A 27,937-nucleotide genomic window follows, 5' to 3' on the forward strand; every position below is an offset into this window, starting at 1 on the left:
GAAAGGAAAGGAAAGGAAAGGAAAGGAAAGGAAAGGAAAGGAAAGGAAAGGAAAGGAAAGGAAAGGAAAGGAAAGGAAAGGAAAGGAAAGGGAAAAAGTAAAGAAAAGAAAGAAAAAAGGGAAAAAGTAAAGAGTTGTGTAAGAAAGAGGGAGCCTGGGGCAGCCACTCTTCAGGGGGGCACTAGCCACTGACTTCCTTTTCCAGTGCTGTCTTTACAGCAAGGCTCGCCTAAGCACTGGGCCAGTGCTCGTGGCATTGGTGTGACAGCACACGCTGTACCGAACACCACAGCTTTGGGATTCTGTTGCCACTCCAATCCCTGGAGGCTGGTAAACTGGAGAGAGACTTTTTGATGGGCAGTTCTAATTTGGCTGATTTCTGTCAGTCCCGGGAGTACAACTGACTAATTAGATTAACCCTTTGTGTATTTTTCTACACAGACTTTAGCAATAGTGGGACAACAACATAAAGCGCTAGCATTTAAGTCCTTATCTCCTATCCATTTGTCCCAAGGTGTGACAAGAGTGTTTGTTCCAGCCCAGAGCTTGAGTCCACCAGGAGACACCAATGCTCTCCTCTGCTGTGCTGGCCACACAGGTTTTTGCTTTGCACTGGGGCTGGGTTTGTGCTATCTGGCTGACATGTCTGCAGTATTTGGGCAGAGGGAGCAGGGGACGGACTGAGTGCTGATGCTCTGACACACAGGAGGACAAAGGGCAAGACAAAAATGCAGAAAGTCTTCACTTTAACTTTGCATTTACCTTCTCCAACACCAAACACCATGGCAAGAGTGCCCTGTAATACCACATCCTGCCAGTGTCCGGGAACTTCCTTGTCCCAGAGGAGTATCTCACAGAGGATTGCACTTGACTGATGGTTCCCCCTCTGCTGAGACACCCCTGGGGTCGTCAAAATCTGTCTGCAACGAATGGCACTTGGTCATTTCCCTGAAGCAGCGTTTTCTTGTTTATTTTTCAGTGTGGTGAAAGAGTGCTGTGCAGGGGTTAGAGGGTGAGAGAAGAAGAGAGGGAAACCAGACCATAGCCCTGTGCCAATTAGACGTATAAATTAGTTCCAGGACACGACTGGGGATGGGGTTGTGTCAGTGCTGTGTGAGAGGCCTGCAAAGCCTTGTCACGCAGTGCTTCAACAGGACATGGAAGGACCACAGAATGGCTGAGATTGGCAAGGACCTCTGGAGATCATCTCATCAACATCCCTCCTCAAAGCAGTGTCAGCCACATCTGGTTGCTCAGGACCATTACTCAGAACCATGTCCAGTCTGTTTTTGAGTATCTCCAAGGATGGAGACCCCACAGCCTCTCTGGGCAACATGCTCCAGAGCTCAACCTTAAAGAGTAAAACAAACAAACAAACAAACAAACAAACCACCACAGCTCTTTTCTTATGCATAAGTAGAATTTCTTTGTACTTCAGTGTCCGCAATGTTATGCTTTGTTCACCTCCTCCCCCCCTCCTGGCCTATTCTTGTCGAGGAGCCTGTACTTGTCTTCTCCAGCTCTTCTGCTAGGTGAGCTGTGCCACCACATCTCTGTGAGTTCAACGAGACTGCAGCCTTGTTACTTTATGTGGATCTCTTAATTTCTCCTTTTGGTTTGCCATGCTGTTGTGTTCATTAGCATACATGCACCTCAGAGGGGCATACATCTGTGCTCTTTTTCCCAGAAAATTGTGAGAACTTCCTGCATCATTTTGCCTTAGAATCATAGAATGGTTTGGGTTGGAATGGATGTTAAAGACCATCCAGTTCCAACCCCCCTGCCACAGGCAACAACACCTCACACCAGCACAGGTTGCCCAAAGCCCTGTCTAACCTCGCCTTGAACACTTCCAGGGATGGGGCATCCACAGAATGTCTCCATGGCCATAAAAGCCAAAAACCTGTTATTTATACCAGCCGTTCACCCGCAGGATCCATTCAGTCCTCCACAAGTCCCTCTCACAAGCAGGATCAGTGAAGACAACGCCTGGGCCACCATACCATGCCCTTGACCATTGCCTCCAAAGCCATGTGTTCAAGCTTCATATGCTCCGAGAATCTTCTGGCCATATCACTTGGAGCAACAGCCCAAGGGCTGGACAAGCATCAGCAGTTTCTCCACAGCATCCCTGATCTGAGCCCCAGGTAGGCAGGAAACCTCTCTAGATGCCAGAGCTTGACAGATGGGGGCCTCTGTCACTTTCAAAGGGAGTCTCCATTCCTAACCCTCACCACTTCTTCCTGGTGCTCCTACAGGGTTCCAGCAGCTCAGAGTTTTGTTGGTCAGAGCCTTCAGCCCTCCTCTCTTACCAGGGCCGTATCTGTCCCGTCTCTGCAGATCTGCAGGTGAAGCAGGAGCTCTCCTCTTGTTGAACAGAAGTCGCAGTCTTCCAGCCTTCCAGACTCCTTATGGGAGTCTTTATTTCTCAACCTAATACACACAGGCTCTGCTTGCCCCTACTGTGGTGCAGTCGGGGGTTCACATTCTTGTATCTGCTGTCAGATGTGACTCAGAATATGCAGTCAGTCTTTTTTCCATTGCCGCAGATGCTGCACAGTCAGCTGAGCTCTTCATCCAGATCCCTCACTTGGTGATACAAATCCTCAGCCAGTGCACACCTCCTGAAGGCAAGAGACCATTCCCCTGTCCCATCAAAAGGTCCCAGACACTTCCTGCAGAGTTGTATCCTACCTGTGTCTGGGTTGAGGCAGCTAATGTACCAGCAACGGCTCCAGCCAGTGCTGGGGACCGTGCCCCAGGGACCATCACCACCACTGCACACACACAGCAGCTTCTGAGCACCTTCTGTGCATCTCCATGAAAGTACACTCCAAGTAGAGAACATAAGGCTGAGACCCAGGCATGTTTCCCTGGCTGTTGGGCAAAGGTTTGGGGAGTGGGGAGAGGACATCTCTTTTTAATCACCTGGTTTCTTCGCCTTTCAAGAAGCTGCTTCATCCTTTTTCACTGAATCAAATCCAGGCTGAGTCCTAGCAGCCTGGTCACAAAGACCGTCTTGCTCAAGTGAAGAGAAGCAATCTGCACTGGAAAGTGTGAGGCAGAGTCTGAACAGGACTGATAAATAATGATCCTAAAGCTTGATTAACTTAGATCTTCCTGTGCCTGCATCTGTCTCCCCCACCTTCAGACTGCCTTTGTGTAACAGCTGCCAAGCAGGTGAAGGGCATGAATAAGGACATGGGGCCCAGTGTGTATTAAAGATTCTTTAGTGAAAGCATACATTTAAGATATTTCAAGAAGTTTCTCTGCTGAGTGCAATATTTTGTTCTCTTAGTTTCTGTTTCTAAGTTTGGAACTACCCAGTTCCCACTATTTCTGAGGACAAGACTCTCCCTGTGAGCCACCAGGCTGCAGCAGAGCAGTGGACACAGAGCAGAAAGCTCAGACCATATTGTGGGGCTGTTTCATTGCTGTCCTTAGGACTTCAGATGGATGGGCAGACTCGTGCTTGTCCCCAGCATTCCCCATTGTGCAAAAGTTAGATAAATTTGCGAATAACCCTCAGTAGGTGGTAGCATCAGGGCAGATTTGTATCGCCCTGTCAGAGATCTGAGTAGAACTAGGATGCCACTTAGAAAATGAAATGAGTTTCAAAGAAACATAGAATTGTGGAATCACTGAGGTTAGAAATAACCTTCAAGATCATCAAGTCCAACCATTAACCTGACCTTCTGAGTCATTATGGAGCAAATTACCTAAGCCATGAGCAGCCAGTTTCTGCAGAACAATAGTGTCCTGACATCGCTTAGCTCCTCTTTACTATAAAGTGATATTTAGGGATAAGCCTGCAATTGGAGGTAAAAGTATGCGGTCTGTGGCATGGGGATAAAAATCTGCCTCGAGGCTACCCCTGTTAACCTGCCAGTGAAACTACCTCTTTCATTCAACTCCTGCATCCAGATGATTCATTAACATGTTGAATGGGACTGGCCCTAGAAATGAGCCCTGGGGAGCACCACCAGTGAGCAGTCACCAGCTAAATGTAGCCCCATTCACTAAAACCCTTTGAGTTCTACCATCAAGCCAGTTCATCACCCAGTGTAGCATGAACCTGGTTATCTCACAGTCAGACAGCTTGTCCAGAAGGCTGCTGTGAGGGACAGTATCAAAGGCCTTACTGACATCCAGGAAGATTACATCTGCATCCTTTCCTTCCACCACCAACTGGGTGACCTTATCATAGAAGGAGATCAAATTACTAAGGCGAGTCTTTCCCTTGATGAACTCACGTTGACTATGCCTGATAATAGCTTTGTTCTTGAAATGCCTTTCAATCTGCCCCAGCACAATCTTCTCCAAGATTGGTGAGTGTGCAATGGCTACTTCTGCTTTCCCTTCAGCCAGGATTTTGTTACCCGGTGTCTTTAAAATATACCCATGGAAGGTGATGTACATCGGATGGTTTCAGCTCTTCTGATTTGGTAGCTTTAGTGAAGACAAGGCATAGAGGGGAGGTATGTTCCTCAAACACAGCACAAGCTGGAAAAAACACATCTCTGTTGAGTCAGAGATTCCTTATTTTTGAGCTCTTTATAGGTTTAAACGCTCTTCACAAACCTGTCTGTTGTGCCCATCCTACTGTGCTGGAAATCCTCTCTCCATAGAGATGGGAAGATGACCACACAAAACTCTGAAAAAAGCATAACAAAAAATACAGTGCAAAAAATCTTACTTCCCCATTTTTTACTTTCACCATCTTCTGATTGCTCTCCCTAAAACAGCCAACATTCCACTGTTTATGTGAAACTTCACTGCCAGGAACTAGGCATTAGTTTTGCAATACTGAACTTTCTTACAAAACATCCTGTCCTTCCTGGTCTAGTCTTGAAGTTACCTCCAAAAATGCTCTCTCAAATATCTCAATGCTTTTGGCAGAACGGAGATTGGAAAAGCAGACATGAATAGGAGAACCTTTACCAAGAGATCAAAGCCACCGTTTTCCTCCTAAGAAGGAAAATCCATGCCATTGGCAGCTTGTTTATCTGCAAGGAGTGTATTTTGATGACTTACTGCAGCAGTCTGAGAACTTCCAGCTGATGCAATAGAGAATATTTACACAATTTCAGGCTGGCAATGCAGAGGGAATGTGCTGTGGAGAGGGCTGCTGTATTGCAAAATATGCAGATGGAGAAAGGAGCTAGTCATCGAGAGGGTGGGGACTTCGCAGGAGCGAGTTCTTCTGGTGAGCTTCTTCTGTGAGATAAGCGTTGCTCTGAGAAGGCTGCTGAGCATATGGTGGAACATGGGATCTAGTGACTCATCCTGAATTTTCCCACATCAAAATTGAAATTTCATTTTCTTTGCACAAAAATACTGTCTTCCAGTACATGTGGATGGGGAGACATCTGGAGAAAAAAGCAGGTGAGTCCCTTTATACAAGTGGGTTCTGCTCCCATCTTCCCTGTACAGGAATTCTTGTCATTGCTGTTGTATTGTCTGACACTAAGAAAAAGTTTGGAGGAGAGATGAGTCTACACTTCCATACCCGTGTTTTAGTGAAGGTCTCCTGGGGTCACCATGGCAAATGGGAAGCCTAGTTTGCATTTAGCAAGCCTGTAATGGATGATTTCAGAGCTGTCAATGTGACTGTTTTCACTTCATTGAAGAAATGGTAGCTGTGCATGTCAAAGTGAGGTAGCACTTTACCTTACCAGGGTTTGCTTGGTTGTCTGGTGAACAGTGGTTGGGGTGTAAGAAATCTTAGAGGGTTTGACACTTTCTTTGGTGGTTTACCTTCTGGAAGTGTTTGCCTTGGGCAGTCAGCCATTTGGCTGTAAGAAGTCATCCTATGTCCCAAAAGCCACTGACGGTGCAAACAATTACATTTCTCACTGTTAGGGCAGTAAGGCCTGGGACAGGCTTCTGGAAATCCTGCAGACAAAGGAAGATAAGATTGATCCTGTTAAACTCGGGAAAGGGATTATTCAGTGAGTCTGATAGCAAAGGGTGAGATCTGAGAGGTGTCCGAATGTAGGGACAGTAATACTAGTAACTGCTAAGACAGGAGGATAGAAGATGTGTGAAATCCCTGTCTCATTTGAACCTTACAGTTAACAGTTTTGTTTGTCTAAATCTGTAACTGGGAGACAGCTAGATAATACAAGACTCTTCTAGGGTACGGAGATAGCTTCTTAATGTACTGTGAAGTTCAGGAGGCACAAATTCAATGCACTGAAGAAATATGTAACTTGGAGTTTCCTTATTTTGTGCCTAACTGTGAAAAGGAGGCAGTCTGACAGTGAAAAGGGGGAAGACAGGCAAAATTTTCACCCAGTCTGATGTACATTGGCTCCACCAGCAGAAAAGAAGTGGGGGTGGTGTAATGAGGAAGTGAACATGTGATGAAGCGAGAATTAGGTCTCTGTCCAAAATCCATGGAATGCTGTTGCAAATCCAACAGCTTGGGTGACCCACAGCAGCACTGCAAGGATCTACAGCAAAAACTCAGAGTCTTTGCCAGTGGCCTTCACACAGCTTAGTTTTGGGAGGACTTGGAGTGACTTGGCTCTGCAGCCTCAGGCGTGTTTCTCTACTGCTCTGAACCTCAAGAAGGCATTAGCATCTGTGTAAATGATTCTTCTATTAGAATGGGGATTTCCACAGGAGGCTTAGGTTGAATATTAAGAAAAACTTCTTTACCGTAAGGGTTGTTTGGCATTGGAATGGGCTGCCCAGGAAAGTGGTTGAGTCACCATCTCTGGAGGTATTTAAAAGATGTTTAGATGTAGAGCTTGGTGATATGGTTTAGTGGAGGACTGGTTAGTGTTAGGTCAGAAGTTGAACTAGGTAGTCTTGGAGGTCTCTTCCAACTTAAATGATTCTGTGATTCTGTAACGAACATGAGGCTTTCCTCCATGTCTCTGTTGGAAAAGACAATGTGCAATCAGAGCTCTTCTGTTCAGGGGTGAAATTTAGGAAAAAAAATAAACTTTTTTTTTCCTTTTTTTTCCACTGCCTTCCACAGTGTGGGACATCCCAGGCCAAGCATTCGTCTCTTTCAGGAGGGGAGATCAACATGCCTGGCAAAGTGAGAACTCTGGTGGTCATTGCGTGAGCACACGCTAAGTGGAGATCTTGCAGTGCCCCATAGTGGCAGGCAGGCACATGCAATGCCATTAGGGTGATGTGTGATGTCCGTCCCTTTCTCTGCCTGTGTCCATCTTTCTAAGTACGGGTGAGGGGTCTGAGAGGGGTTGCTTGTGTTGACCACGCAGCCCAACCTACTTAGACATGGAGCATGGCAGTGAATGGAGCACAGAACAGTTTTGAGGTGGCTGGGCCTAGGCCTACCTCGTCATAGAAGGGAGCATTTCAAAACAAAATAGAACAAAACAAAACAAAGCTTAATTTCCTAATGAAAGGTGAAGCAAAAGGGAAGTCAGAATAGAAAGTCAAAAGTTTATAAATGAAGCTCCCTTCCCACTGCAGCTCTGCAGACGGGTGCTTGATTTGTACCAAATCAGCGTGGTTGAAGCAAACTCTGCACAGTCCCTCTGCCCTGGAGAACTTTTATATCTGTCACTCTGAGTCCTGGCCATAGCCAGCCCTGCCCCTCCTTGGGGTCTGTCAGCTCCAGAAGGTTCCAGACCCCTGCACACCCCCAGTCTCGAGCTGGGCCCCATGCCTTCCCTTGCTGCCTGTTACATGGGATCTCCTTGCCTCCAGCCAGCCCTGGTGATGCCCTTGTAGAAGTGTAATCCACAAAGAAGTCGGGCACTGTGTGCTGTGGTGGCCTTTCTGTACTGCTAGAGCTTTCATCTTCTGGATCTGCCTGTCTTAAGTCAATTCTGCTCTGAGACCTTCAGACCAGTCCTCTCCCCTCGTTGGCACTGGGACCAGTTCTGGCTGTACAGGTCCATCCCTGCACCTCCCCTGCATTTCCACCAGTTTGCTTTGTCCCTTAGGGGAGTAGGTTAAGGTATCGCTCTCCCTTTCCCTGGGCTGAGGAGGAAACATACATCCTCTGCTTCATCTCATCTGACATGCAGTTGTGTTTCTAGCCCAGGAGAAAATGATAATGTTGAAAAAGTGATCTAAAAATAAGCTTACACCGTGTGTTAACAGTGATTTTTCCAGACCTTGTATTCAGAGTTTGGTTCAGTTGTGAGGCCAGGCACTGAGGAAGAAAAATTGATTGATTAATTACCTAGTTTTATTCTTGTGTGGCTTAAAGCCTGTATACTTCTTTTAAAGGTGGTTAGATTTTAGGGCAGCAGAGACATCTGGAGGGATTTTCAGAATCAGTGCATCTTTTGCATCTCCTGGTTCTTAAATATATTTTAAAATCTGCTTCTCAATATCAACTCAGTTACAGATGAAAACATTTAATAATTCAGTGTCATTATTAAAATTATATATATATATAAATTTAAAAAAAGAGTCCAAATAAAACAAGTCATACCATGAACTGATGATGGCTGTTTTAGGTGATGCCTTTGATTCATTACAGATATTTATCTGGGCACAAATGACAGAGACTGTATATGTATTGTATAGAGAATATAATCCCAACATGTGATGGTTTCTTTGATTTAAAATTAGGATTGCCACTGGAGTGGCTGTTATTTGACTTGCATCTCCAAAGAAACTTCTCTCAGCACCTGCTGATGTACTAAGGTGACTTTGTGCTTTTAGAGTTGTTTGGATTCATCTGGTCATATTTTCTTTGTGAACTCTTGGAAAAAATAATCATTTTCAGGTCATATTTGCCAAGGCACAGTGACAGTAGGGAACTGGCACATGCATAGTAGGCAGCAATGTTCCAAATGATAAGAAGTGTTGGATTATTGGTGCCTCCTAGCACTCCAGTTTCAATTAATATGCAAGTGTATCTCCCTTGTTCTTTTTGTTTGAGGAATATAGGAATAATAGTGAAAAATGAAGAAAGAACAGTAAAGAGACTGTTCCAGGCCTTGTGGCCAGTAGGTAATGGAGCAGAACTGGTCCTTTGGAGTGGGTTTGATCTCAATCTTAGTATTTATGGAGCCAGTTTGTGTACTGGAACTGGTTTTATTGCCAGATGATAAAAACTCATTTCTGTGCAAACTGATAAATGTCTAAGAACAAACTTAGGTGGCTCTGGAGCCCCTTCTGGCTCCCCAGGCCACTATGGGCTGCTCCTTGGTGCAGGTGGGTGCTACAGAAGCCAGAGCTTCTCCAGAGACACCAGAGCACCTACCTGGCCACAGTCGTGACAAGGCTGCAGTGGTCCTTTTGACACCTCACACCGAGGCCAGTTCCTTATTCAACACTAAATAAGGATGCTCTGGGTCCCAGATAAATGACTTGAAAATGAAGGCAAGGTGTCAGGTACTGCAGCTTATGCTTTCTTTCCTGTGTTCCTCCCTGCCCAGCACAGGCAGAGCCGTGCCCTGGGGACCGAGCGGCCGTGCCAGCCATGAGCGAGCAGAGCCACGTCAACAGCCTGTTCCTCAACGAGGATGCAGCCAAGAGGCTCAGTGCCGAGGGACGGGTCCAGAGGTTCCGGCAGGCGGTGCAGAAGCGGGCAGCGCGGGCCAAGAAACGGATGCACAGCATCACCGCCGAGAGCGCCAAGAGCTTCTTCAGGAGAAATGCCTTTGTCCTCTTCACCATCGCTGCAGTCTTATTAGGTATGGAGCTGGTGGTGGGCTTAGGGGCAGGTGGTGGGCACCAAATATAAATGTGGGGAAAAGTTTATCCCACAAAGGTTTTACTTTATCATAATAAATCAGCTGGGGAAGTGAAGCTGGAGAGCCCCTCTGTATATAGCTGCATTCACAAGAAGCCTCTGAGCAAACCTGGGTGATTTTTTTTGTGAGGATTAGTAGAGCTAGATCAACAAACTGTTTCTGTTGTGGAATCTCCCTAAGCTCCAGCCAGAAGCAAAGACTCCCTCACACTCCCCCTCTGCAAGGGCTGTTGTCTTGCATGCAAGAGCTCTTCTGATTTGGACAGCATTTTGACTGCTGCTAGCTGGCCAGCCTCAAGCTGAACTCTACATGCAGCAGGCTTGACAGAGTTCTTCTGAAACCATTTATCTGTGCTGTGTTTTGTAAGCCAAAAAGCATCCTACAAGTTTAGTTCCACAGTACAAAAAGGGAGAACTGATGCAGACAACTGGTCTGTGATACTGTGCAAACTAAAGCTGCCAAGCAGAGAGTGGATTGTCCCTAACTTCTAATCCAGGCTGGCTGAACTCAGCTCTAATAGGTGGCTGGACAAGGTCCCTGGGCTAACAAAGTGGGCAGTCACATCTCTTTGGTGGTAATGAGCTTCCTAGGAACAGACTCCAGAGGAGCAGCAGACAATACAGCAGGGAGTGGTACGCCTGTGGTTCAGCACAAGGCTACTGTGCATACAGATATGTCAAAGGGAGAGAAAGCATACAGTAAAAATTGGAACATAACCTTTTAGAAAAGGAAGAGCATTGGCTCCTTTGCAGAGGGGAGAAGCTGAAAGGAGAAGAGGAAAAGGAAAGCCATATTGTAGGACTGACTGAGGGACAGACCACTGGATCACACTTTTCCATTTCCATTCTCATTCTTTGTTGATTCACAGGGATCATCCTGGCATTTTCCCTTCGGCCCTACCAGCTGACCTATCGCCAGATCAAGTATTTCTCCTTCCCAGGAGAGCTGCTGATGCGTATGCTCCAGATGCTGGTTCTTCCTCTCATTGTCTCTAGCTTGATTACAGGTGAGCAGAGCTTTCTGGTGCTTTCAGCCAAGACTATGCTAGTTGTCAGAGTACCCCTTTGTGTCCCAACTGCAAGTGTTGGGATAAGGTGGGCTAATAGTGACAAGCTTAAACCTACAGCTGTAGTGAACATGATTTACACTCATACCCCCGCTGACTCAGTAGTGGGAAAGAGCAGCAGAAGACCTTTTGCTTTCTCATTAGACTGGGAAAGGCACAATGTGGTGTTTCCAATGCTCAACTCTTGAGCACTAGCAAGGATTTACCTGCTCTAGGTGCCCTTGCTTGTGCAGAAAGGTTAGACAAGATGACCCACAGAGGTCCCTTCCAACATTAAGCACTCAGTGATTCTGTGATTTCATTCCACATAACCTTAAACATCATAGTGTGTTGCCCAAATCTGATTCAGGCTTCCAGTAGCCTAGGAGAGATTAATTTGTGTCAGTCCAAAGAACTGAAGTTGATCACCAGCTGGAGAGCCTGTTTCATCCAGGTCTTCACAGAAGATACCCCAGCCAGCAAACTTTCAGACGGTGTAAAGGGTTGCAATACATTCCACCCCTGAAACATCCCACCATTATGAATTTAAAGATCCAATGGACTGGGGTTGGATGTTATTTCCTTTCTGATAGCTTTAGGAGGAAGTTTTATATTAAGATAATATAAGATCGATAGATAATAGACATCTAAGATAATAGACCTTCTCACCTTGTCTGACTGTTTGCCTACACAGGAATGGCCTCACTGGATGGCAGAGCCTCAGGGAAGATGGGGATGCGGGCTGTGGTCTACTACATGGTGACCACAATCATAGCAGTCTTCATTGGCATCCTCATGGTGATCATTATCCACCCAGGGAAAGGATCCAAGGACAAGCTTCACCGAGAAGGCAGAATTGAGCAAGTGCAGACCACAGATGCCTTCATGGATTTGGTGAGGTAGGTGAACAAGCTGGTCTCATGTGAGTCCGTATCAGTGAGAGTACATTCCTGCAGTGAATGTCCTTTTGGACACAGCTTTTGGAATACACTGTCAGAGAAAGAGGTCTTTGGCTGAGTCTTGCCTGGCCTGCTACTTTTAGCTCAGTCAGGACAGGATTATCACCTTCCTGCAGAGCTACAGCCTTTGTACCATGCTTGAGTTTACACTTGAGCACATCAGGCCCATTCTGCTAACCAGCTGTTTTGCATCAGGTGGTGCTGGTTTATTAATGATCCCAGTAAAAAAGGTACTCAGACTCTAAAATAGAAATTTTAAATGCTATTTATTAAAGCTAACACCATAAAGAAAGAGAGGATAGTACAGATACTTTTATATCCTTTCAGATGTTGTGAACCCCAAGTTGTGCAGCATCTGTGATCAGGGTCTGTGAAAAAAAGTGTGGGAATGTTACTGGCAGCTGGGTATTCCTGCTCTGTGGGAAATTCCAAAGTTATATTTTTTAAGTGTTGTTTTGCAATGGACTGAAAAGTCCCAACTTCAGAATTTTCTACAGAAAAACAAAACGGAAATTTTCATCCTAAACATCTGGAAAAGTCAATCCATTCTTACAATTTTGTAAGCTTAACTCTGCGGTGCTCAGCCTCTCCCTTTTTGCTTGTCAGGATATTTAGAAGCAAAGACCAGGGACGTGGTCCCACATGACATCCTCATCTCCAAATTGGAGAGAGATGGATTCAAAAGGTGGACCATTCAGAGAATAAGGAATTGGCTTGAAGGTCACACCCAGAGAGTGGTGGTCAATGGCTCTATGTCCAGGTGGAGGCCAGTGACAAGTGGTGTCCCTCAGGGGTCTGTCTTGGGACCATTCTATGAAGCCCATGTTTGCTTGCTAGTCAAACAGGACAATTAACTCTTTCCTTGTTTTATCTACTGCAGGAATATGTTCCCGCCCAACCTGGTAGAAGCCTGCTTCAAACAGGTATGAAAACCCATCTAACCTATCACCTTCCTTGGTGCCCTGTTCAGTAGGCAATGGTCCAGCCTACTTCTCTGAGGGATGAGAACAAAGTTTGCTTTTTTACTGCTTTTTCATTTCTCTAACTCCAACTGCTCAAGAAGGGGCATTGCAGTCATTAGCCTGTATTATAGCATCCCTCATGCAAGTTTTTTAGGCTGTCTGTACATGGGGGGCTTCAAACCCTGGAGTAGATAGAGCAGAGCAACTCTGGTTTCCTGCTTCCATCTCATTCCACACTAAAAGTTAGGAAGAATTTGTGTAACCTCAGTTAGCAGATTTGGACTGGAAGTAAAGTGGGAACAGATTCTCCAAGGATTTGTCTCTTCCATAGTGCTAGTGCCCTTGGAAGCAGTATAAAGGGTTCCAGAAGTATAAAGAGGAGCCAGAATATCTGGGCCTCAGAGCTGGGGGTTCCCTAGCTGTGCTCCAAGATAGACACCTTCGCCTGATGGTAAGTAACAGGTTGCTGCAGTCATGGTGTTTGGTATTAGAGGGAAGAGCAATTTTAGAAGTATTTGTCCAACAAGTAGTCCTGTGGGTTTGTTTTTTTTTTTTGCTAAAGTTGGTAAACTGTGATTGAATGCAACTTAAAAAAAAAAATCACATGTCTAGGAACAAGGAGTGTGAAGAGTCCTACAGAGAGGGAAACCTTATCCTGGAAAGCAGGGTCTCTGAAAAGGGTGTGGGGATATTGCGGAGAACATCAGTGACTATGAACTTTTATTCTATGGTTAAATGGTCCTACATGAGCCTAGGATTTCCAAACAGAGAAGGAAGTAGTTCATTTTGTATTAGTATCTCTAATTGCAAAGATAAATGCTGAACACAGATAAACTACCTCCCTTTTAAAGTTCTTAAACATTAGAAGTCTACAGAGAAGAACTACAGTGCAGAGAAAAACTGGTCAAATAACGTATGACCAAAACTGGTCATAAGTGAACTTCAGGGACTCAGTCTGTTTAGTCTATCAAATAAAGAAAGAGTCTTTGTCTTGCAAGAGTATAAATACTTCCAAAGGAGAGAACAATCATATCAAAGGGATCAAGGGATCTCATGCCCAAGGTGGACGCATGATATTAGAAGTAATAATGACTGTAAAATGAGAGCAACAGTTCATGTGGAAAAGTCGATGCAGATTTTAACAGTGAAACAAACAATCCAGGGCAGTACAGAATTTGGTCTCTCAATATTTTTAAATTGAGATTAACAAAAAGGATGCTTTAGCAATATACAACCATACCCGAGTCAGTAAATGGTATCTAGGTGAAGTCCTCCAGATGCTCCAGTGCTCTCTTTTGACCTTAAGCTCTGTGAACATTTAAATGAAAGCACTAAGCCAGGGAGACTGAGAACACACAAGGCAAGTTTCCCACAGAGGTCAGTAAGAACTTGCCACACTCTCCTTTCTTTAGGAAGCAATGCAATAGTCTAGCATGTTGTCCTAAGCTTCTGAACAAGGGCCTGTGAGTGCATCTGATAATCTGTGTCATTTCAGTACAAGACGCAGTACAGCACCAGGGTCTTCACCAGAACCGTTCTCCACAGCAGCAATGTCACAGCAGGTGTGACAACCACTCCACTCCCTGTGCCTGAGAACTTCACTGGCATCCTGGAGAACGTCACTCATGCCCTGGGGACCATCTCCGAGGTGCTGACCTTTGAAGAAGTCATTCCCATCCCAGGCTCAGCCAATGGGGTGAACGCGCTGGGGCTGGTAGTGTTCTCCATGTGCTTCGGTTTGGTGATCGGCAGCATGAAGCAGAAGGGACGGGCCCTGCGGGAGTTCTTTAACTGCCTCAACGAAGCCATCATGAGGCTGGTGGCCATTATCATCTGGTGAGGAACACGGCCGGTTGGAGCAGGAGGTCTGCAGGTGCAGTTTCCGCTGACCTGATGAGAAATGGGGTAGCATTAAGGATGACATGCACAGGAAAAGCAGATGGGCACAGCTCTCCTTTGGCTCCATCAGGCTGGAGGGAAAAGTCTGGATGGGATATTTGTTCACATTTCATTTCCTGTTTTTTTGTTTTTACCTTAGAAATATCAGGTACACCAGGACTTGCTTTCCTTGAGGCTGCTGGAAACATCCTTGGAAGACCAGAGAGCTGAAGTGGAAGATCTCTTAGCCTTACCAACAGGGGTAGGGTGTGAGGCTTTCCCACAGAAAGCTTTCCTTCCAGCTATGTTTCAGGAGTCTGACTTAGCTATGAGTCACAATAACCTACTGCCAGTTTCCTGACACTCAGGGTGACACCTGTATGCATTAGCTGTGAAAGTGGACCTGGGTTGGCAAGATCATCTCAAAATTACTGCCTTTCAGTTTGAGGTATCCCAGGCCCCAGCTCCTCTAGAGCTCAGCTGCTTGGTGCTTCCTGTGTAAGGCTGACTGTACTACATGGTTCAGATAAGCAAGGCATTGCTGCAATGAGTCCTCTTAGAAAACAGCATTTTAACAAATCTTATCTGAAGCTCCTTACCTATCTAAAACTCAAGCTCTGAATAGGAGCTTGTGGTAGGTACCATGAGACAGGAAAGATATGGGGCTGGCAGAATACAAGGAAATGCCTGACAGGGAATGATCTGTTAGCCCCACATCCTCTCCCCTATTTTTGATCACTCCAGCTTTCTTTCCCTGGTTTTCTAGTCACAGTCTTTTATCGTAGAGAAACATCCTGGGCACAGAGGGACAGGTCTTACACAAAAAGAAATAAAGGGGAACCCTGAGCTCACAGCAGAGAAATTCACTGCCTGGGGAGTTCCAGCCCCTCTAGGATCTTTTTCTCCATGAACAAGCCAAAATCTGGGGTCTTGCTTTCTTAAGGGGAGATAAGAGTTGCCTAAGGGCAAGAAAGGGAGAGCACAGTGGAACAAGTGGACCTGCACGCTACTCCCAGAGACGATTGCAAGAGGCAGTTGAAGGCAGTTTGCAGCAAAGAAAGGCAGGGTGTTGATGTATAGGATATTGGTTGCACTTAGGAAGCTGCCTGTGCACATACACAGTAATGTCTGAAGACATCTCCTGACTTAACAAAATCCTGCTGGTATAGGAGGCAGGAGTATCCCCTGAGGCTCAGCACTCCTTCCTGAAGCCACAGTCTGCAGAGCATCTCCCAGGAGCTTCTTTTTCCTAGGGAGATCTGGTCATAACCTGCAGCCAAGAGTGTCTTCTACGAAAAAGGTCAGAGGAAATGAAATATTTGTGAAATCCTTTCCTGAAACTTTTCCAAACCTCCTACACTAAGTTGGAGTTTGGCATGTGGACCTCTGAGCTTTGTGCATGAATTGCATGTGAGCTCCCGAGCTGTAGAGGACAAGTCCTGAGAGGTGTGGCCATGGAGCTGTGATTTTCTTTAGTCCAGTTATTTGTCCATGTTTAGTGCCCATTATATTCTCCATGTGTGTGTCATGACTTCCTTCTTGTGCAGCCTCACTGCTGCTCATGAGATGCATTGTTATGGGGGGAAAAAACCTGTAAGGAATGGAAAGGATAGCAGCGTAGCTGTGGGGTTTTACCTTGCTGGGCAGCTAACTCCACCACAACTACTGTCTCATTCCCCCTCCTCAGGGGGAGAAGAAAGTATGCTGCAAAGAAAAAGAAAGTCTCATGGGTTGAGATAAGGATAATTTAATTAAAGGGAAAAAAAAAAAAAAAAAGACTTCATAAGAGAGGGAAAAAAAATTATTCTCTACTTCCCATCAATGAGCAATGTTCAGCCACATCCTGGGAAGCAGGGGTATGTGTAGTGGTTGTTTGGGAGGGCAGACGACTTCATAACAAGAGCCCCCCCTCTCCTTCCCCTTTCCCAGCGGTTGTGGTAGAGTTTAGCTGCCCAGCAAGGTAAAATTACCACTGCACCTCAAAAAGAGGTTTCATACAAGCCACAGCTGCCTTCACAGATGTTGGTATGCCCAGTCCAAACTATACTAGCTCTGGATTTTCTGTATGTTCCTATTCCCTGTACATGAATCTCTAAAGATAACAAGGCTGATATCCCAGAGCATGCAGGACAATATTGCTTCTGCTCCCTGCTTCCCTTTTACTTCTGTTACTTTCTGTGCCTCTCGGTAAAAAGGACACCCTCAGCCCAGGCTCTGTTAGGAAAGGAAGGGACTGTGCAAACTCCTCTGTATAACCTCCACTAGTGGTACTACAAGGAGTGTTGAGGAGAGGTGTAGGAACCTGGAAGGAGGAGGAAACCTTCACCACATGCTGTGTGCACACAGCAGCTCCCCAAAAGAGCATCGAGTGCTGTTTTTTGACTGCACAGCAAACAAGTCCAAGATCTTTTCACATTGCCAGAAAAGAAACCAGCAGTATCATCCACTAACTAGCACACTTCTGGTGTGGCAGCTTATTGAGGATATGTCCAGAAAGCATGCATTGAAGCAAGGATGAAGTGTGGATGTCAGTTCTGAGAACTGTCTTTGTGTTTCTGCCACAGGTATGCCCCAGTTGGGATCATGTTTTTGATTGCTGGCAAAATCCTGGAGATGGATGACCTTGCAGTGATGGGGGGCCAGCTGGGGATGTACACGCTCACTGTCATCGTTGGACTCCTCATCCACGCCCTCTGCATCCTGCCGCTGCTCTACTTTATCGTCACCCACAGGAACCCCTGGGTATTCATTGCAGGGCTTCTGCAGGCCCTCATCACAGCCCTGGGCACCTCCTCAAGGTACGATGGCCACATAGTCCTGGGGAGAAGTACGGTGTGGATATTCTGGGGCTGCTTCTCAGCACTTCCATCGCCCTCAGTGCAGTGTTGAGGTCTCACCATTTCTAGCACTACCAGCTTTTTGCACTGGTCCAGCCAACTCAATTGAGAGTGGAAGGATTCCCACTCCCCTGCTCAGGAGCCCTAATTGTGTTGCCATCTCTAACCACCAGTGCGTGACCCATAGTCCTCCTCACCAAGCACGCTGAAGGCTCTTTTTGCAGCACTGAAATACCGAGCTCAAGAGACAAATCAATCACCCCTCAATTCCAACATTATTCCCCATGCACATATCTCCACACACATGTACTTGCACATATTTGCACATTTCTGTTTTCCAGGCACACAGACTGTGTGCAGCTGGCATTAAACTCACAGGAAGCCTAGGCAAAGGCACAAACAAATGTTCAGTGACTCACACAACCAAAGCAACAGATTGTAGGTTGCGGTTGTATTAGTAAGTGGTGTTTCTTGACGTATTCATTTCCTGGCAAGCACAGAATCTCTCCCACGTGCATTTTGACACCGAAACACACAGCATTTTTCTTGCTCGTGTTCTCTTTCAGAAACAATTCTCTGCTTTTGCTGCAAGATATATTCTCACACTTGGGTCATTCTTGTCTTATGCACTGAGCTGGGGAAGAGAGAGGACTCAAGTTTTTTAATAGCTGGAAGAGGAGTTTTGGTCTTGAGGCTCTGTCCTATGTACCCAGAATTCCCCAGAATCTCCTTCTTTTGGTGTTGTACCAGCTTCACCAGCTTCAGGGCCACACAGGCCATGCCCAGCCCCTGAGGAAAGTCATGTCTGAACGTGCAACTGCAGCGTGCAGCATATCTGAGGAACCCTTGCTTAGACTGTTCTTTCTCCTAGCAGCATCTGGCCTCTGGCTCACATGGCAGGGTGAAAAAGCAGGTGGGTAAGGTCATAAACCAGGCAGAGGCTTAGTCCCTCTTCCACAATCAGCATATACCCAATTCATGTTGTTTTGTAAATTCCTTTCAGCTCAGCGACTCTGCCCATCACCTTCAGGTGTTTGGAAGAAAACAATGGTGTGGACAGGCGCATCACGAGGTTTGTTCTGCCTGTGGGAGCTACAATTAACATGGATGGCACTGCTCTGTACGAGGCCCTTGCAGCCATCTTCATTGCACAAGTCAACAACTATGAACTTGACTTCGGGCAGATCATCACAATAAGGTGACTTTTGAAAGAGTTATGGGGCTACAGGAGGGATTCCAGATTTGTTGGCTTATCTGAGGTGCTTTCAAGTTCCTCCTTTGCTCAGAAGATACAATGAGATTAAAAAAATATGGAAAAGGAAGGTGAAACCTCCAGGTGTTAAGTCAATGTGGTTTTGGGTGCCATATCTTGGAGGCTCCCCTCAAGCCTTTATTGGATTTCCAAGTCTGGGCCATCCCCTAGATAGAGCTGCAGTGTGCAGTCCACGATGGGTGGGTGCCTGCAGGGGAAGCTTGGGTGCTGTGTCGATGTCACCATCATGCTCTGTGACCAGAGCAGAAGGGTTGCCCAGATGGTTTGAAAATAATATGTTAAGATGCTTCCTGACACTTCTGCAAATGCAACTGCCTGTTTTCTTCCCTCTGCTGATAGCTGTGCTTTCCTCTTCCCTCCAGCATCACTGCCACGGCAGCCAGCATTGGAGCCGCAGGTATTCCCCAGGCAGGACTGGTGACCATGGTCATAGTGTTGACATCAGTGGGGCTGCCTACGGAAGACATTACACTGATCATCGCTGTGGACTGGTTTCTGTGAGTTCTCTGCTCAGCAGCATGCATTTCTCTGTGTTCCTTGCCAATGTGTACAGAGTTCATCTGCATTCCCAGTGTCTCTGCTACAAGCAGACTCAGTAACCTGAGGCCTGAAACACACCTGTATCCATGAGACCTTTGCACAGTAAGCCTCTGTTCATGCTAGAGTCTTCACCATAGACTTCAGTGACCAAGTTCGTGTACAGACCAGCTTGGTGACCAAGCAGAATGTCCTTTGTTTGGTTTATCTAACAAGATAATTATCAGAAACAATCTGCAGGCTGATAGGGACAGGTTGTGCCAGTAATATGCAAATTCATGCTGCAAAGTGATGCTGGTTCTGCCCTACCAAACAAGGCAGGTGGGATAAGACTGGGCTGTACAAAGTTGAGGAGGTCATAGAGGGGTGCAGGTAGCCAGCTACATTGCTCCTTTTCTGCTTTCTTCCCCTTTCAAACCTTGGGAGAAGTGATTTCACAGGAGTGTTCTTAGGAACCAGATTGAAGAATGCATTTGGACGATGCTCTCAGACACATGATCTGATTTTTTTTTTTTTTTTTTTTGGGGGGGGAGTGGTCCTTTGGGATAGGTTTGCATCAGAATTTCTGAATTTATAAAACAAATACAACTGAATTATAATGGATGTGGCAAGGCTCATCTAACTCTGCAGAAAGGCTTGAGCAGGCCTTTGGAGAGAAATCCATCTCTGTGGATCCACAGTAACAATGTTTTTACTCATTTTCCTCATTTCCTCTGGGAGTATTGTGTCCAGTTCTGGGCTCCCCAGTACAAGAGGGACATAGAAGGGCTACTAAGATGATTAGAGGACTGGAGCACCTGTTGTACAAGGACAGGCTGAAAGAACTATGCTTGTTTAGCCTGGAAAAGAGAAGACTGAGAGGAGACCACATTAAAGTATATAACTTATCTGAGGGGAGGGTGCAAGAGGATGGAGCCAGTCTCTTTTCAGTTGTGCCCAGTGACAGGACGAGAGGCAACAGACACAAACTGAAGCACAAGAGGATCCAGACAAATATAAGGGGGCACTTCTTTACTGTGAGGGTGACAGAGCACTGGGACAGGCTGCCCAGAGAGATTTTGGAGTCTCCTTCTCTGGAGATATTCAAAACCTGCCTGGATGCCATCCTGTGCAAAGCGTTCTAGGTGATCCTGCTTGGCAAGGGGGTTGGACTAGATGATCTTCAGAGGTCCCTTCCAACCTCGTCTATTCTGTGATTTTGTGATTCTGTGATTTTGTGGCAAGTCCAAAATTCTTCATTGAGATATTGGAAATGCAACAGAACAGGAATGAATGTGAAGCGTGTACTCAGGCTAGCAATGTAGGACAGCTCTCTGGGAGTAATTTCTCTGTAAATATTGAAATGCCAATTATTAGAGTGACTTGAAAAGTCAAAAAAAAAATCATTGAAGAAAACTTCGTGTTTCTTGAAATATTCTTAATCCCCTTAGCTGATACTAAGAAGCTGCATTTCATTTTTCTCCCTGATTTTTCAGAGACCGCCTTAGAACGACCACCAATGTCCTGGGGGATTCTCTGGGTGCTGGCATTGTGGAGCATCTCTCCCGGCACGAGCTGGATGCACAGGACTGCGAACTTGGTAATTCTGTGATAGAGGAGAAACAGCAGCCTTCCCACCTGGTCTGCCCACAGAACGACACCCTTTGGCACCCCAGGAGTGAGACAGCATTGTGAAATCAGGCAGCAGAGAGCAAATTAATGCTGTAAAAAGCCAAGACTTGAAAAAGAAGTCTTGGAGGACATTCTGGAGAACAGAGAAAGATCCACTTTCAAAGATCTACACTTTTCTCCTCCCTCTCCCACATGCAGTTCCCTTGATCCCATTTCTCCCCTATCTCTTTCCGACTGACATTAAAGAAGAGAAAATTAAACTGCAAAGAAACTTTTGTTCCACAAAAGCCTGATTTAGTCATTCTTATTGGGATCCAAGAGTTTGACCTGAGTAAGTAAGACTCAGTGAATGAGCTGGACTAAGAGCTCCCTCATTTCTGAGCTTAAGTATGAGCACAGTTAGGTGACAAAGTGGGTTGGTGACACCACCACCGGGACCAGAATATTGCCATGATGTCTCCTTCCTGCAGGAAACAGCTGCAGAGCAGCAAAGCCTTTATTTGGTCAGTGGCTTCCCCTGAGCATGTAAAGCTTTTAGCATTGGCCGTTTGGAGATCTCTGGAGAGCCCCAGCACTCCTGTTCAACTCTTCACTGGCAAGTGTTTATGGTAAACCCAGTGTCCTCCTTGCTCACAGTCCTGGTGTTTGCACAGTAACACCACTAATGCTTCCTGAAGGCTTCTTGCTCCTCTGGCAACCTTTCTGGCTGTAGGTATTAATGTCGCCCAGCTCCTGAAGGAATGTGGCACCGTACAGCAGGGACAGGGCTTATTGTGCTGTCTGGTAGTACAAATAGAGGTAATACTGGCCTTTTATTAATGGCAGCAGCTAAAGGATCATGAAAGCAACAATTAAAGAATTGATTAGATTTGTTATCGAGCCTCTGAACCAGCTCTCCCCTCTACAAAGCTCTGCCAAACAGCAGTTAACTTCGTTTCTTTTTAGAAATCTGTTCTCTTATTGAAACCAGAAGGGAACTGCATAGCTTATGACCAGTCTGCCCCCTTGAGTAGCTGGATGGTGCCTCCATGCCAGGGATGACTCCCTACCACCCCAGTTTCACTCAGAAAACTCCTCATCATAAAACTCCAAGGAAACAGTTCGTTCAGCCATCTTTGGCTATTTTCAGAAGCACCTTTCCTTCAATCACAGTGCTCAAGAATGTGCTTCAAAATGTCTTGGTCTTTCTACAGCTCTTTATCTTTTCTAGACAGTGCACAATCACTTCTCAGCACTTGTAGAAGATGCCAGACCCCAAACTTATAAATGTAGTTTTCATCAGGATAAATTTCTTAGTTGCTACCAAATTGAGTTCAGTTTCTGTTTCACACATGGGCATAAGCCCACATGACATCTGGATCATCTCATAGGTCCAAGCAACAAGTAGGGACCTGCTTTGTCTGTGCTCTATCCCCCTTCCATGGAACAGAGGAACAGAGTCCTCATGTCTCACATCAGTAAACAGGACCAGCAGGACTTGCTTCATAATCTTCAGGTCATCTCCATGAACATCCAGAAAATGAGTATCTGAGACCCAACTTTGAAGATGGAAAGGATCCACAGTTTTGGGGCTACTCTATTGTAACTATTCTACTTCTGAAAGGCCAGAAACAGCAGCAAACAGCCTCCTGGCACAGCTGAGCTATCTAAACTTGATTGAGGATATCAACCAGTCTGCTCATTACTCCAGACTCAGTATATCTCTTGAACCCCTCTACCCTGGCTTCCCAGAATGATCCTTTCCATCCAAAAGCCCTAGCCATACACTGACAGCCACCTCTAAGTGGACCACAGGACAGAAGACCCCAGATCCATCTGTTTGAGGCAGCTTTTCCAACTGCAATCACGCCTGCCCATCTTTAGCTCCTCAGTGTAAGAAAAACTTCCTAGAACACATTTCTTGAGGTGCCCAAAGCCAGATCCTGAGGCTCTTTTTGATCCTTCAGGACTCGCAGGGTTATACATTTGTGCTGCCACGTTCCACAGCCTGTAGGTAAACACAGTTTTCTATGTTTATGGGTTGGGATAAAGGTGGGAATCTGAGATAAACAGTCAAATGCATCTCTTTCAGATAAAAACAGATAACACAGAAGAATTGTACTGTAGTCCTGCTTAGTAGTAGTTGGCCCCAGACTTCACAGCAGCAGGCTGTTTCCTGACCACTGGAGGCAGGTTACTTGTTCTGACAAGAGATCTATGCTAACAGGGGCAAGCTGCTGTTGTGCAGTTACATATCTGGTTGTTCTTCACAAATATTATTCCTATCCCATCAGCTAAAACATTTTTAGATGTATAGATTTTGACCTACTGCATGCTTTGTCTGGTGCAGTGCACCCTTCCTCTCCTGAGACTGTCATCAGTAAAAGCAACTAAGAGCAACTGTATAACCCAGTGGTATTTTGGTCCCTGAAAGGTGATGGTCAGTTGTTTTTTTATTATTATTTATTTATTTTTGTTTTGTTTTGTTTTTAAACTGAGATAGTGGAAGACTGCTGGGTAACAGTGGAAGATAATAAATTCTTAATTAGAATATACATGGCCCAAGAAATTGGCATTGTGTGGAATATGCTGCTGAACTTAGGAAAAGATGACATTTGCAGCTGTTGTAACTGTTTCCTAAGTTTTGCTTGGTTACAGAGATGTAACAGGAACAAAAAAAATGTCCCAGTTCAATGAGTGTTGGCTTTCATATGGGACCTGACCTGTGCATAACATCTAGACAATTAAAATTCTGTTTAAAAGGAGGGAGGAGGTAAATGTGAATTAGATCCTTGTTCATCAAGTATCGAACTGAGATGATAATCAAGTGTGGGCCTTGGCTTCTACAAATGGACATTTGCCTTGTACAGATTTGTACTTTTTCAGCTCAGAGGCAGGGACAGATGACAAAATCTATCCTGTACCTTTGCATTAATCACCTTCATCTCTGCTACAGTAACATGGACAGAATATTTCTATCTTACACTTTGGGTTTTCTCACTCTTAATGCCTGAACTATGCTATTTAAGTTGGCTGAACTATCACTTCCCTATCCAAGACCAGTTTAAAAAAAATAATAATAATCAGTCTGACAAACTCAGAAGGAACCCGAAGGAGCTCTGGATAACATTATTTTCTGATTTTTACCTGCCATTGGGTGCCCAAGGTCAGGTATCCCAGAGGGAAGGTTGGCTACACCTGTGGGTGCAGGACCTTAGGGACCAAACTGGTTCACATACTCTGACTGATGATTTTCCATCTGTGTTTTGGTTTCTGTAGCTGTAAAACAAATAAACGGATGCTATCTGCCCCATAATAGCTAGAAATGTAGCTACAATATCAAGGTTGCTAAGTCTAAAAGGAGAAAAGTTACCAATTGTTTCTTTCTAATTTTTATAAACTATTGTAGTCCAACTTTTGAGGCAAAACTAAACCTGTCAAGCAGAAGGCCAACTTAGTTCACAGCAGTGTTTATTATTCTCCACATTCAATTAAAGGATTACAAATGTTCAAAATGTAAGAATAGCTTCTAGGACAGTCATTCTTGGTGTAGGACTGTAAATTGCACTAACAGGAATACATCACTCAAGAATGTCTGAGATGTTAAAACAACAAAATCCAACTGCTCAAATCTTCTTGGTCATAATTACTTGCTGTTTATACCCAGGAATAGAGAGCAGTTACTATGACTTTCAGCATACATGGGATATTTTTTTTCCTGTCTTTATGGGACTTAGAGAAAATAGCACTGAAAAAGATCCCAAGAAGTCATCTAGGACATCCTATGCTCCCAGGCAGCAAGAGCTAGACCCAAAACAATCCCCCCCCCCAAAAAAAAAAAAAAGCTGCTTGTTAAGCTCTTCTGATGTCCAAGTTAAGCGTTCCAATGCATTTTTTTCTTCTCTGACACAAATCTCTCTTGTTACAATGCAAGAACATTATTTCTTGTCCTGTCCCAGTGAGTAGGATAAGAGATTATTATCCTCCTCTTTGCAGCATTTTTATCTTGTATGAATGGTATTATAATGTCTGCTCTTCTCCTTTCTAGACTAAACAGACCCAGTTCTTTCAGTATACCCTCACAGGTAATAATCATTCACATTCCTGTCCTCTGGACTTTTTCCTCACTCTTTCACATCTTTCTTAAAGTGGAGTAACTAAAATTTGACACAACAATCCAACTAAAGATTTATTAGTGCTAAGCACTGAGGAAAGACTCTTTCATGTACATTAAGATTTAGATCTTAGACTCAAATTACCATAGTTTAACAGCATGCTCTGCTTCAGCTGATCAAGGTAACTGTCCATGACGCATACCTACAGCAAGTTCAAGTCTGTTCAGCTTATCTTAAATCTTAGTGAGGTTAGACTCTAACTTTGATGAGATGGCTGTATCCAAAGACTGGATCTTAATCAAAGAGTTTTAAGATACACTGCATTAGGTTGTATCTGCAGTGGGCTAAGACAGCACTAACTTACCATTAACACAGCTCAGCTGACATGAGTCTAACCCATCATAAAGAACAGACCTGCTTACAAAATCCAGTAAATGCTTGATTTTTTCACAACAGCATGACAGCACCAACAGCAGTGGTAATCCATGCTAATTCCTACATCATTTTAAGCAGAACTGCTGCCTAGCTAGTAATTTCCCAGCCTGTGTTTGTGCTGCTGATTATTGTTACCTGAATATAGTAATTTCTATTTGTCCATATTGAATTGCATCTAGTTTTTCTTCTTTTCTTCTTTTTGCAGACTATTTGTCCAACTTCTCAAGAAAGCATTGAATTCTAATCCTGAAGAGACTTCCTGTATATAAAGGGCAAACTGGTGGATGAATTGGAAGAAAAGATTGATGGATTGGACTCTAGCTCAAATAGGAATCAATTCTGGGAAGTCTGTGTCTTGGGTTATACCTAGAGTCAAACTAGATGATCGTAAGGGTCCCTTCTGGCTTTATAATATATGCACGTGCTTTCTGGTTTAGAGATATTGCAAAGGGTCCTCCTAGCTTGATCATTTTCAAAAGCTATCTGAAAGGATCCTAATGATACTTCTGTAAAAATCAGCAGGACTCTAACCTGTTTTCAGTTGCTGTTAGCAGATAAGTAAACATACCACATAAGGGGCTCTCCATGTCACATTGCATCAAAATGTCCTCAGTTGTTCCCACAAAGTAGCACACTCCAAGGCTGGCCATTTGTGATTTCCTACCTTCCACACAAGATTAACGGAGCACAAACAAGTAGTCATTTTTGAATACTGCAAACCAGTCTACTGTGGGGAATTTCAGAATTCAGATCATATTTTTTAGCTCTGGTGTTTACCCATGTTGTTAACCAATTTTTGATTGGGATTGTCTATCTGTTTACAATACCCAGACAGTATTGTTAGGAATTTGTTTACGTATATATGTGTGTGTGTGTTTGTGTGTATAGGTATATATATATCGGTGTATATATAGAGAGAGATATAAATATATATATAGGCTTATATATATATATATATATGAAAGGGGCGCGTGTACACAAATACATACATATATACACAGAGTTAACTTTTTTTTTGCTAATCCAAAAGAGAAAGAAGATACGAAACTCTCACTCTGTGAAGTTGCATACTTAATTTTGATGCCTGACTTGTTTTGCATAATTAATTCTATCCTTAAAACAGCAGAAGCTATTTCATATCTTTCCCGTAATGAATCTTCTAAAGCAAGGTTTGTCAGGAAGGAGCTCAGTGCATGCTGCTTTTGAGTTGTACCTGCTGGTGACATAATTAGAACTTATCAACATGTGGAGAGAACTCTCCAATTCATCTTTGAATTCCCTGCATATATCCCAAGGACTCCATTCCGTGATGTGTCTAACCTTGCAAAGAGGCAGTCTTTTAAGAGCTCAGCCAATAACATGAAAGTGTTTGTATTCTTTCCAAACCCAAACACTGACCTTGTACTAAATCAGCCTTCGAAACTGCATAACTGACAATATGAAATCATTTTATCAGCTGTCTTTTTAAATTATCAGATATTTGAGATTTTATGCAGTCTTTTCTTTACTGCAGTAGCAGCTTCTAGTTGCAGAAATTATCTAAGTTTCTCCTTTTGGCAAGCAATTTATTCCTAATGATCAGATGGGCAATATTTGGGATGAAATAGGGAGATATCTCAATGCATATGTACATGAGGAGCTCTTGGATTAGGGCACATCTCTTCAAAATTAATTTAAAGAGAGTAAATAGATGAAGAATATGGATTTTCACACAACAGGCCATGAATCACATTAAGTATGTTATATGTGTACACTGTCTCAGGAGCCAGATCTGCCCATATGATCTGTCCTGAAATCATGTCCTTTTGCTATACCCAAGGAGGAAAGAAATAACTGGAAATCACTGCTATATAGCGTGTTTGTAGCATTCTGGCAGTTTGACGATGTTAATTTCCAAGGCCTTTCTCTTCATGCTGTGAGTTTCAGTGTTAATAAAGATTGCATATTTGAAAAATAAAGGGAATTTTTTCCACGATGCTTTTCAATTCTTTTTTTTTCTAATATTTTCCCTCGGAACCATGACAGCTAGGAATGTTACTTTTAGCATTAGGCATCACACATCTTTATGTGTTTAACAACATGAGACACCAGTACATTTTGAAGGCCAACCAGCTTGGAAAGCAGTTGGCAGAAAAGGATCTGAAGGTCCTGGTGGACACCAAGTTGGGCATGGGCAAGGAATGTGACCTTGTGGCAACGAGGCTAATGGTATTCTGGATTGCATTACGAGGAGCATTGCCAGCAGGTCAAGGGAGGTGATCCTTCCACTCTACTCATCACTGGTGAGGCCACACCTGAAGCACTGTGTCCAGTGCTGTACTCCCCAGTACAAGAGATGGAGCTATTGGAGAGAGTCCAACAAGAGGGCACAAAGGTGATGAAGGGACTGCAGCACTTCTGTGATGAAAGGCTCAGAGCTGGGACTGTTCAGGCTGAAGAAGCGTAGGTTTGGGGAGGAAAGGGGTCTTATCGATGTATGTAAAAGTCTGAAGGGAGGGTGCAAAGGGGATGTAGCCAGACTCTTGTCAGTAGTGCCCAGTGCCAGGATGAGAGGCCATGGGCACAACCAGAGGAGACACAGGGGGCTCTGTCTGAACACCAGCAAGCACTG

At 44.6% G+C, this 27,937-nt stretch overlaps 1 protein-coding gene across 12 annotated transcripts in view; it reads left to right on the forward strand.

The window, feature by feature from the left end:
- The window catches only part of LOC137844825 (excitatory amino acid transporter 1-like), a 39,686-nt gene extending 12,385 nt beyond the window's left edge, over nucleotides 1-27,301 (forward strand). For 2 of the 12 annotated variants that reach the window (XM_068661435.1, XM_068661439.1), the window contains 9 exons: nucleotides 9,383-9,635; nucleotides 10,564-10,701; nucleotides 11,435-11,639; nucleotides 12,580-12,622; nucleotides 14,157-14,497; nucleotides 17,104-17,337; nucleotides 18,380-18,574; nucleotides 19,012-19,146; nucleotides 20,662-21,252. In XM_068661435.1, the coding sequence (XP_068517536.1) occupies nucleotides 9,383-9,635; nucleotides 10,564-10,701; nucleotides 11,435-11,639; nucleotides 12,580-12,622; nucleotides 14,157-14,497; nucleotides 17,104-17,337; nucleotides 18,380-18,574; nucleotides 19,012-19,146; nucleotides 20,662-20,860 (1,743 nt within the window). In that variant the 3' untranslated portion in view covers nucleotides 20,861-21,252. The other 10 variants (XM_068661437.1, XM_068661438.1, XR_011090021.1 and 7 more) reach the window with 9 other exon arrangements.
- The last annotated feature ends 636 nt before the right edge of the window (nucleotides 27,302-27,937 follow it).

This window comes from Anas acuta, chromosome 26 (genome assembly GCF_963932015.1).
Source record: "Anas acuta chromosome 26, bAnaAcu1.1, whole genome shotgun sequence".
Taxonomy (NCBI): Eukaryota; Metazoa; Chordata; class Aves; order Anseriformes; family Anatidae; genus Anas; species Anas acuta.